Source organism: Mustela nigripes, chromosome 1 (assembly GCF_022355385.1).
Source record: "Mustela nigripes isolate SB6536 chromosome 1, MUSNIG.SB6536, whole genome shotgun sequence".
In the NCBI taxonomy this organism is placed as follows: domain Eukaryota; kingdom Metazoa; phylum Chordata; class Mammalia; order Carnivora; family Mustelidae; genus Mustela; species Mustela nigripes.
This window is the reverse complement of record NC_081557.1, coordinates 52,632,344-52,644,416: the sequence shown is the minus strand read 5'-3', so window position 1 is coordinate 52,644,416 and position 12,073 is coordinate 52,632,344. Positions and strand designations below refer to the sequence as shown.

The following is a 12,073-nucleotide window of genomic DNA, read 5'->3' as shown; positions in this document are numbered from 1 at the left end:
GTAGGCCCAGGCAGGCCCAGGGGGTTAAGATGTTTTAACGTGGAATCAACCCCAACATCCCCCCCTTTTCTTTCTAGATTAGTCAATTCTTTAACTTTTTAAAGAATCAGTTAGTGCTGAAATTAGGATGGGAACCGTAGGTTTTGTCCATTTTATTTCTGCAGCAAGATGTTGGAATCCCTTGGGTACTCTATAGGATGACAGTAAATGGTCCCTTTCAATGAGACTTCAAGTTTCTCACGCAGTGGCGGCATATCCAAACCAAGTCTTTGGGGTGGTAAAGATGTTGTTCCGTCTTTGTCTCCATCTCAGTGTAGGCAGCTTGGATCCCTGCATGGGCTCTTTATAAGACATACTGTAGTGCCTGTAGTGACTGAAATACAGACTGATCAGTCATTTTTGTTAGGGTAACCTTTTGTAGCCATGAGCTGAGTGGAGGGGGTCTCCCGAACATTATTTTAAATGGGGTAACCTTGTTTAACTAGGGTGTATATCGCGCCCTAAGGAGGGCGAAGGGAAGGAGATCCATCCATCCACCGCCAGTTTTTAGAATTAACTCTGTCAAGGTTTTTTTTTTTTTTTTTTAAGAGTCCGGCTCATTCTTTCTCTAAATCACAGTCTTTCAGAAGGTACTCTTGTTTGGCTTCTGTTTTTGTTATGAGCTTATGTTTATCATCAGCATCTCCGCAGTTATCACAAGTTGCCAGATCAAAGTGGGTCATAAGGTAAGAATCCATAAATTCTTTACCACACTCTTCACAGATTGCATAATCAAATTCCATAACAGGTCCTGGTTGATGGACAACTTTTCCAGTTGTACGTTGTTCTCAGCCACTGGCTTTTTTTTTTTTTAAGATTGTATTTATTTATTTGACAGACAGAGATCACAGGTAAGCAGAGAGCCAGGCAGAGAGAGGAAAGGAAGCAGGCTCCCTGCTGAACAGAGAGCCTGATGTGGGCCTCGATCCCAGGACCCTGGGATCACGACCTGAGCCAAGGGCAGAGGCTTTAACCCACTGAGCTACCCAGGCGCCCCAGCCACTGGTTATTTTTATATAGTCTGTGAACTAATAAGACTGGTTTTTACGTTCCTACATGGTAGGAAATGTGGAAATGAAAAATGGAAATGGAAAAAAATCTAAAGAAAAATAATGTGATATAAATTATATATATGTTATGTTACATATTATGTTATATATTTATATATTATATAGAAATAAAATGATATAAAACTCAAATCTCAGGGTCCATAAATAAAATTTTATTGGAACATAGCCTTGCTTATTCACTTATGAATTGTCTGTTGCTGTTTTTGCAGTATAATGGCAGAGTTGAGTCGTTGTGACAGAGACTGTATGTTTCACAGAGTCAAAAAACATTTGGTATCTGACCCTTCACAGAATAAGTTTGCTGAACCCTGGATGATGAATTGTCATTTTTAGAACTAAAATTTCTTTTTAGAAGCTCTATGACTATATAGTTGATCTTACAATTTCAAGATGCATTACTACAGATCCTTATTTTTTTAAAACATTTTGTTTATTTGTCAGAGAGATAGAGAGTAGAGGTAGACAGAGAAGGAGAGACTTCCCACCGAGCAGGGACCCAGATGCAGGGCTCCATCCCAGGATCCTGGGATCATGACCTGAGCCAAAGGCAGCCACTCCACTGACTGAGCCACCCAGGTGCCCCACTGTATATCCTTATGCTCTTCATTTAAGATTTGAGAAAAGTAGGATGGGGCTTCAATAAATGTCTGAAGCATAACTTTCTAGGTAAATTGTTGATTGTTCCCTGGTGAAGCCCATGAATATTAGCTATCTTCACCAGATAAATCATGAAAGAAAGCAAAGATAGGGCCAAAGAGAATGCATTTAGGTTAGACAATACTCAAAAGTGAGATATAACTCTTTGGTAAATAGCTTATAGATAATTAGATGAATTTGTATCCTCTACCATCATAGTTTTGGGTTTTTTAAAAAACAGGTAAAACAGACATTTTGCTTGGACTAATATTAGGGATAATTAAACCTTGTTGTCTTAAAAGTCTGTTACAGGGGTGCCTGGGTGGCTCAGTCGTTAAGCATCTGCCTTCAGCTCAGGTCATGATTCCAGGGTCCTGGGATCCAGCCCTGCATCAGGCTCCCTGCTCAGCAGGAAGCTTGCTTCTCCCTCTCCCACTCCCTCTGCTTGTATTCCCCCTCTCTCTTGGTCTCTCCCTCTCTGTCAGATAAATAAATAAAATCTTAAAAAAAAACAACAACAACAACAGTCTGTTACAGTTGGCTTAGATCTTCCTTAACTTCAGTATTAAGAGGTTTTTAGGCAATGGTATCAACAGAGTCAATCTGAACCCTTACAGTTTTAACTCCTAATTATTCTTTCTTTTCCCAGTGGTCTGGTACAATGGTCAATTATTTAGTTGTTGTTTGAATCAATATACTAATGTCCATAGCCATAATTTGATAATGTGCAGTAGAATTTTTTGCAACTCCTGAAAAGATTTTGTCTCTGTTATATTTCTTTTGGTGGATCTTTTTTGCAGACTAGATTCCTAATGATGAAATTTATAGGAAAGTGCCATAGAGAAGAAAGTAGTGTTCTTTTGACAAAAGTAACAGTTACAGGTTAGGACGTGGAAAAGGATTCAAAATTGTTAGAAATTCCCACCACTTAAATGGTTTTACTACTTTGAGCAATCTGATTTTTCATGGTAGTAGAATTAATACTAAAGGTAGTTGCACCTGTATCAACAAGAAGTTGTATTGTTGTTCATCTATATTTACAGGTAATTCTTTTCAGAACTGTATGTTGAGTGATAATGTTTCCCTTTAAGTGGCATTATTGGGAAGATTATGGAAAATTGTTTTATTTCTTACCAATTTGACATTGGACCAATATGATATAGGACATTAGATTGTCCTACTTGTAATTTCTCTAGTTATAACCATAGAGAACTGAGAACTTTTTGGTGTTGTTTTTATTTGAGAATGAAGTGTTTTATATGGAAAACCAGAAATTTTTTTCATTTCTACCTCGTTAATTTCCTCGGGCTTTTTTGAAAATGTTCAATCTTATGTTGGAGAGAGGTTAAACTGGCTATGTCCCATTCCCGTTTATTTTTCTCACTAAGTCCCCTATATTACATACAAAAAAGGGGGCTCAATTTATTTTTGCCATTAGAGCTACCCCTATAAGACTATTTAAAGCTTACCGAAATCTAGTTTTAAATTCTCCTCTTGTTTAATCTTTATTATTATTTTTTTTTTTGCTCAGTTTATCCTTAAAGGAAAGCCTTTTAGAAATGTCCCTGTACAGTGCATCGCCTATTCTTTTTGCCTGCTCAGGGACATTTTTCAATGTATGCACAGCTGAGTTATCTAAGTTCTGTCTTGGTCTTTCTCATTCTGTTCTTTTAAAAATTTTCCCCACATGAAGATCTAATAATTAAGTGAATCAGTTGGTCTAGATCTGGTCGAATCTAACAGTATATTGTATTTTGAAGCAAATTTTCTCTTTTCCTGAGGATTTAGAAAACCTTTAATAATAGACCTCAGCTCAGATCTAGACCATGGTTTAACTTAATTTCTATGGCCTGACTTCTGTTCTAGCATGAGATTACTGTACAATCTGATAATTTCTTTGCTGAGAATAAGGAGGTCAGGGGAAGGGGAAGAAATAGGGTAAGAAGGAGAACAAAGATAAAGTTGTGTAGGAAAAAGAGATTACTTGCCTCTTGACGAAAGAACCCATGTCCTGTTTCCTTCTTAGAAGTAGCCTTTTATCACTGACTTCACCTACAAATGATCTAAAATGGGCAAATGACTATAAAAGTAGTCATCTATTAAATTTAATATAGTTAATATACATATGGACTGAGGTGTAAAATGAAATGTGGTGTATTGCAAAGAAAATATGACAGTTCCTGCTATAAGGGAGGTACAGTCCAGTAGAGACAGTAGGAAGTAAGGGAGCTATGTGAATTGTGCACTTTTCTATGTACTAGACATGCTTGTAGATGCTGTATTTTATTTTTGAATATTTAATATTTAATTATTTGATTATTTGAATATTTAATATTTAATATTCAAAATAATCCTGAGAGGGGCTCCTGGGTGGCTGAACTGGTTAAGCGTCTGCCTCCAGTTCAGGTCACCATCTCCGTGTCCTAGGATTGAGTCCTGTATAGGGCTTCCAGCTCAGCGGGGTGTATGCTGCTCCCTCTCCCCCTGCCTCTCCTCCTGCTCATCTCTCTCTGTGTGTATCTTTCTGTATTTCCCTGTCTCGAATGAATAAAATATTTAAAAAAAAAAACAAAATAATCCTGAGGAATACATAGATTACCTCTCCCCTCCCCCATTTTATAGTTTGGGCAATAAAGACTCTGAGAATTTAAAGGTTTTACCAAGGTTACACAACAAGAGACTTATGAAACCAGGATGTGAACCTGGTCTAAGACATAAACAAGTAGAAGGCAGAATGAAACATGCAACTGAGGCATAAAAATGAGCCTTTGCAGTTTAATAACATCAAAGTGTCTTTAGTTCAGGAATATTTAAGGAAGGCTTCATGAAGGAGGTAACACTTAAGCTGTAGGTTTAGGAAGGTGGGGGTGGGGGGTGCCTGGGTGGCTCAATCAGTTAAGCGTCTGCCTTTGGTTTGGGTCATGATCCCAGGACCCTGGGATTGAGTGCTGTGTCTGACTCCCTGCTTAGCAGGGAGTCTGCTTCTCTTTCTCCCTCTCCTTCATCCCTCTGCATGTGCTTGCTCTCTCTCTCTCTCTCTCTCTCTCTAATAAATAAATAAATATTTTTTAAGAAAGATTTTGAAGGTAGATTCATCAAAGAAAGCCAATGAATGATAGAGTTGGGATTGAATCCAATTTAATCTGAAGCCAGAGCCTATTTTCTTTCCATTACATAAAACTACAACAGCGAGAATAAATGTGGGAAGCCATTGTGACTTTTATAAAAAGAAGTTTTATTATCTCAAGTTATAGAAAAAAAAGCTGAAAAGGAAAGTCAAGACAAAAATATGAAGGAACTTCAGTGTAAACACATGTCATACAGTGTAGAAGAAATCATTCCAAATACCATGATTACCTATGAAGATTACATTTAATTTCTCTCCTTGGCAACTCTTATCTCAAGACCAGTATTTCAGAGGGTCTGGTGGGTGGAATGATAATGGAGCAAAATGGAGGTAGGTCTGGGTGTGGGGCTATAGAACAGGAAAACTGGAAATTGCTTTTGATAGGAGCCAATGTATTCTTTGATGTATTTGTTTTTAGTTGAAACCATTTTACAGAATGAAAGCCCTATCAAAGGCTGATCGTGAAAGAGCAGAAAATCAGACGATTCCAAAACTAATCGATTTATTGGAACTTGCACAGAAGGAAAAAAAATTTGTGATGTTTGATCTTAATGCCCCTCCACAAAAACATCCTGTCAGAGGCACATATATTCGCCGTGTAGTACGCTTGATCCTTGACTCTAAAATTGAGCAACATCTGGTATGTCTACCTCATTATTCATGGTAGAGTTTGGGAGGTGGGTAACATGTCCCAGGAGAATAGCAGTTGAGCTTGACCTATCCTGTAGATCTTCCCTGAGATGCCCAAATAATTTTGCTATCTGTAGAAATGGAGGTTTTTACTTATGTAGCTGCATGTTGCAATCTAAGAATGACCCAGTTGAATTTTCCCCAGTAGGGAAAACATGGAAGTTGTTTGCTACTCCAAACCAAATGAAATAACAGCACTCAGTTAGAAAAAAAAGTGTGTGTGTAATGATTATGTGATGTGGCCTGCATTGTCACTGGCATAGAACTATTAGAAGGAGCTTGGGCAACACTGAGGCTTTGAGGATTTGGCTTTAATTAATGATACAGAGATTATTTGTTCAGAGATTTGAGCAGAGATTTGTTCATCAGAACAAATTGTTTTTCAGAAGCAATTCTCTGCACTTGAGCAATCATTCCAAATCTCTTAAGTTCTCAGAATGTGGTAGAGTGCTGAGTGAAACAAATATGTGTTTCCCTGCGAATGGAACTATTTCAACAGATGAATCCTTATAGTATTCCCCGATGACAGGAAATGACCCCTTTCAAAGGTGATTTTTAATGTCATCAATCAGAGGAAATATGATTCCCACCTTTCATCCACACCTACCAACCCTCATCTACTTTGGCTCCTGTGAGGCTATCTAAACACAGTGGGTCTTTGACTGAGGATGTTAACTCTGAGAAATCTCATCTCCAGAACAATCTTGGTGAAAGCCCCCTTATAAGAGTTCATTAGACAGTATTAGGCCAAGTTGGGTCTCATCAAGAACTAGAATCTCTCTCCACCCCCTGTAGACTGTTAACCAGTGCTGGAATGAGGCTCCTTTTATTCTACATGGGGCTCTCTGTACCTGGAGAGCTGATTATCCACTGAATGACTTCCTTTTTTTCCTTACAGATTTTTTGGTTGCCAGCTTTCGACAGGGAATATGTCAAACAAGCAGCTCCTGGTTTTCAGCAAGTGGGCAGGTTATATTCCATTGAACGTCTTACAAAAGAAAATATCAGTAGAATAAACGTTGACTATAAGAAGTTGTTCTACAATGGGTTGAGGTAAGAGTTTGACCACACTTCTCTTGGCAGATATTGCCTTACTTGCATAAAATCTGCTCTCCCACCAAGCTCCTTAGCTTCTCCTTCTCATCTCAGGATTTCTTTGTATGGCTCTTTTTGGAATCCCCTGTTTTCCCCTCTTCCCCTTCCCACCCTATCTTCCACCTTCCCTCCATCTACCAGCAAACATTTACCAAGTGTAGACAATTCCCTTGAACATAGTCTTCAGCCCCTTCTCCTTTATCTCTAATCTATTATCATTCAACACGCTTTTTTGTATGCTTGGTGGTTTTGTTCCTATATAAGATGATCATTGAACAGTCAGAAATCAGGAAGTTGTTTATTTCCTTCTGCCATTACCAGACGGATTACAGTACCTCATCAATAGCTTTGTGGTCCAGATAGCCACATTTCTTGTAGGGATAATTAAGAACATAACTAAATAATTAAAAAAAAAAAACTTAAAACAGCCAAGCACGAGAAGAAACTAAAATTATTAGCTACATTTATAAATATGTAACTAGTGACAGATTTTTCAAATTAAAAGCACCAGGGAATAAAATGTCGACTTTTCCAAACTTAACTATTATTAATCACAGCTTAATTTAATCCATATTTCCTTTCTCTTAGATTTAAAAGTAAATTTTTTCAGATGATTTTAAATGCTTCAAAGACAAAGTTTTCCTTGGAGAAATGTATATCCAAAATCTCTTTGGGCTTAATAAAAATTGCCACTAAATACCTTTCTGTGCTTCAAGCCATGAACTAAGCTGTTGGATTTACCTCTGCTCCTGTTCTCACTTTTCCTGCTTCTCTGGCCATGGGGTTGATCATGAAATCTTGCCTTTTTCCTTTTGCTATTTCCCAATCAGAACATTTTTCTTTGCTCAACTACTACTTCTATTTTGAGTGTATTTCTCTTTCCTTTTACTTTTTTTCAAATAGAAAATAGTTCTATGATGATGTTCTTCTCTCCTACTCATAATTTAGATCAATCTAGTAGTTGAAAAATAATTATAATAGCTTCCATTTATTGAGCCTTTATTATGTATCAGGTTCTATGGTTATTAGACCACATGCTCTTTTTCTCATCGTGGCCTACTCATCAGTTACACATGACCTTGGACAAATTTCTAATCGTCCTTTTTCTCATTTGTAAATTAAGAGTAGCAATAACCTAAGGAGGAAAAAAAAGAATAGCAGTAACATGATGGACTGGTTAAAGGATTAGATGAGAATATTCTTCATATTATGCACATGCAAAATGCTGGGCAAGTATAAGTACACAATTAAGTGTTAGCTGTTGCTTTTATCATCACCAGCCTTACATGCTGTGCCCTGGAAATTATCACCATCCCTTTTGCAAATGAGGAAACTTGCCTCTAAAGAGGGAAAGTTTGAACAGGCTAGGTAATCCACCAAAATTAATATACTTGATCAGTGGGGGACCAAACTTAGATTTATTTTTTAAAAATATTTTATTTATTTATTTGAGAGAGAAAGACAATACACAAACGGGGAGAGGCAGAGGGAGAAGCAGGTGCTCTTGCTTCTCATGACCCTGGGATAATGACCTGAGCCGAAGGCAACTGCTTAACCGACTGAACCACCCAGGTGCCCCTAAACTGAGATTTAAACATAGGTCTGACAGAGTCCAGAATCCAAACTCTTTCACCCTCGGCCTTTGAAATTATTTCTTGGCTTAGTTATATGGGCATAGTTTCAACTGACATCAGATTTGAGAGGGATCATATCCTGAGTCCTGTTAGAAGTCAAGCAGCTTAATTTAGCTCAGTGAATATTTACCGTGTGATAATATGTACAAGTGCATCATGCTAGTCTCATGTGAAAAGTCAGAAGCAAGGCGCAATCCTTTTCCTTGACTGTATTCCAATAAGGACATGTTTTCTAATAAGGACAATAAGGGTTTTTCCATATAGCTATACTCCAAGGCTGACTGTGACAAATTCATGTGTTATACATTCTTCTAAGTCCTTCTCCTCAAGGACCATTATATTTTAAGAAATTAATTTGTTGTACCTTAAATTATTTGTATAAGGTTTATGACCAGAATATTTGTAATTATGATCACAATTCCAATATATTTTCTGTGGAAAATAATTCCAATATATTTTATGCTCACTTCATAGTCTGGCCACAGTTACAAGACATTGTGACCTTGCCATTTTTTTTTTTAAAGGGTTAACTTAACAAGGATTTATTCACAGGAATACATGTAAGTAGAGAAAAATAACAGAAAAGCTAAACAAATGAAATGAAGAGGATCCAAACCAACTTTCACTCTGTAGCTTTTTACTTGCACCCTGTGTGCATATATCTAGGGCACAGAGGGCCACCAACATGCGCCAATACAGTGTAGGAACCCTGCAATACATCCATTAACTTAAACATATCTTTAAGATCATGCTTTGAACAAAAAAAGAAAGCTTAGAAGGCAATATGTTGAGTGGGATGACCTTGCCATTTTGACTGAGAATGCTTTAAATACATTATTTTAATCAAAATTATATGAATTTAGAGATGCCCTCTGCTTTATTTCTGATGTGGGAATTTTTATGGTGTTTTAAAAACTTAATTTTAGGGGTAGCTGGGTGGCTCAGTCAAGCGTCTGCCTTTGGCTCAGGTCATGATCCCAGGGTCCCAGGGCTGAGCCCCACATTTTTTCCTAGCACCATTTATTGAAGTGATTATCTTTCCCCAATCATATATTCTTGCCTCCTTTGTCCTAAATTAATCAACTGGGTATGCGTGAGTTTATTTCCAGGCTCTTTGTTCTTTTGATCTGTGTGTCTTGGTTTTGCCTGTACCATACTGTTTTGATTATTACAGCTTTGTAGTATATTTTAAAATCTGAGATTGTGATACCTCCAGCTTTGTTGTTTTTACTTAAGATTGCTTTGGCTATTTGTGGTATTTTGGGGTCTCATACAAATTTTAGGAATACTTGTTCTAGTTGTGTGAAAAATGTTCTTGGTATTTTGATAGGGATAGATTGAATCTGTAGATTACTTTGAATTCTGACCTTTTTAATTCTTTCAATCCATGAGCATGGAATTCTTTCCATTTCTTTGTGTCATCTTCAATTTCTTTCATTAAGTGTTTTATAGTTTTCAGAGGGCAGGTTTTTCACCTCCTTGGTTAAATTTGTTCCCAGGTATTTTATTCTTTTTGGTGTAATTGTAAATGGGATTATTTTCTTAATTTCTCTCTATGTTGCTTCATTTTTAATGTATAGAAACACAACAGATTTCTGTGTATTAATTTTGTATCCTGCAACTTGACTGAATGAATTTATCAGTTCTAATAGCTTTTGGTGGACTCCTTAAGGGTTTTCTCTATATGGTATCATGTCACCTACAAATTTTGACAATTTTACTTCTTCCTTATGAATTTTAATGCCTTTTATTTCTTTTTCTTATCTGATTACTACAGCGAAGATGTCCAGTACTATGCTGAATAGAAGTGATGAAAGTAGACATCTTGTCTTATTCCTGATCTTAGAGGAAAAGCTCTCAGTTTTTCCCCATTGAGTATGATGTTAGCTCTGGGTTTTTCATATATGGCCTTTATAATATAGCAGCATGTTCCCTCTAACCCTACTTTGTTGAAAGTTTTATCATGAACAGATTTTTTTTTTCAGTTGCTTTCTCTGCACCTTTTGAGATGATCATATGGTTTTTATTTTTTTTCTTGTTAATGGAATATATCTCATGGGTTGATTTGCTAATATTAAACCATACTTGTGTCCTTGTAATAAATCCCACTTGACTGTGCTGAATAATTTTTTCATTGTATTTTTGAATTCAATTTGCTAATATTTTGTTAAGGATTTTTGCATCTATGTTCATTGAAGATATTGGCCTGTAGTTCTTTTTTATTGTGTCCTTTCCCAGTTTTGGTATCAGTGTAATCCTAGCCTCATAGAATGAATTTGGAAGTTTTCCTTCCTCATATTTTTTTGGAAAAATTGGGTAAGAAGAGGTATTAACACTTATTTAAATATTTGGTGTACTTCACCCATGGAGCCATCTGGTTCTGTACTTTTATTTGGAAGTTTTTTGATTATTGATTAAATTTCATTACTAGTGATTGATGTGTTCAGATTTTCTATTTCTTCCTGATTCAGTTTGGAAAATTGTATGTTTCTTGAAATTTATCCATTTCTGCTAGGTTGTCTAATTTGTTGACGTATAATTATTTATATTCTTTTGTAATTCTTCGTATTTCTGTGGTGTTCATTGTTACTTCTCTTCTTTGATTTCTGAATTTATTTGAGTCATCTGTCTTTTTTTGATGAGTTTGGCTAAAGATTTATTAATTTTGTTTAATTTTTCAAAGAAGCAACTCTTGGTTTCACTGAGGTTTTTTTCATTCTTTTTTTGTATGTTTATTTCCACTCTAATCTTTATTATTTCCTTCCTTCTACTTGTTTTGTTTGTTCTTTTTCTAGGTCTTTTAGATGTACGAATAGGTTGTGTACTTGTAGTTTTTCTGGTTTCTTGAGATAGGCCTTTATTTCTACAAACTTCCCTTTTTGAACTGCTTTTGCTTTGTCCCAAAGATTTTGGATCATTGTGCTTTCATTTTCATGTTTATGTAAATTTTATTTCCTCTTTGATTTCTTCATTGATCCATTGGTTGTTTAGTACCATATTGTTTAACCTCCATGTATTTGTGGTTTTCCAATTTTTTTTCTTGTAATTGATTTCTAGTTTCATGCTGTTGTGGTTGGAAAAGATACTTGGTATAATTTCAGTCTTCCAAAATTTATTGATACTTATTTTGTAGCCTAACATGTGATCTCTCCTGGAGAATGTTCCTTGTGCAGTTGAAAAGAATATGTATTCTGTTCATGGATGGAATGTTTTGTGTGTATCTATTAGGTGTAGTGTATCATTCAAAGCCAGTGTTCCTTTGCTAATTTTCTGTCTGGGTGATCTATCCATTGTTTGTTTTTTTTTTAAAGATTTTATTTATTTATTTGACAGAGATCACAAGTAGGCAGAGAGGCAGGTAGAGAGAGGGGGAAGCGGACTCCCTGTAGAGCGGGGCTCGATCCCAGGACCCTGAGACCATGACCTGAGCTGAAGGTAGAGGCTTAAACCACTGAGCCACCCAGGCGCCCCCTATCCATTGATTTAAAGAGTATTAAAGTCCCCTACTATAATTGTATTACTGTCAGTTTCTCCCTTTATAACTGTTAATACTTGCTTATATATACATGGGCTCTACTGTTGGGTGTATAGATATTTATATTTGTTATATCCTCTTGTTAGATTAATTTCTTTATCATGTAATGCAGTTCTTTGTATCTTGTTATAGTCTGTGTTTTTTTTTCTATTTTTTTTTTATTTTATAAACATATATTTTTATCCCCAGGGGTACAGGTCTGTGAATTACCAGGTTTACACACTTCACAGCACTCACCAAAGCACAT

The 12,073-nt window shown here is 36.3% G+C and overlaps 1 protein-coding gene across 1 annotated transcript in view; it reads left to right on the top strand.

The window, feature by feature from the left end:
- GDPD4 (glycerophosphodiester phosphodiesterase domain containing 4) overlaps nt 1-12,073 on the top strand; it is a 141,590-nt gene that overhangs the window by 86,471 nt on the left and 43,046 nt on the right. Inside the window, exons 11-12 of the mRNA XM_059399641.1 lie at nt 5,291-5,512; nt 6,461-6,615. Of these exons, the coding sequence (XP_059255624.1) occupies nt 5,291-5,512; nt 6,461-6,615 (377 nt within the window). The remainder of the gene's footprint in view (nt 1-5,290; nt 5,513-6,460; nt 6,616-12,073) is intronic.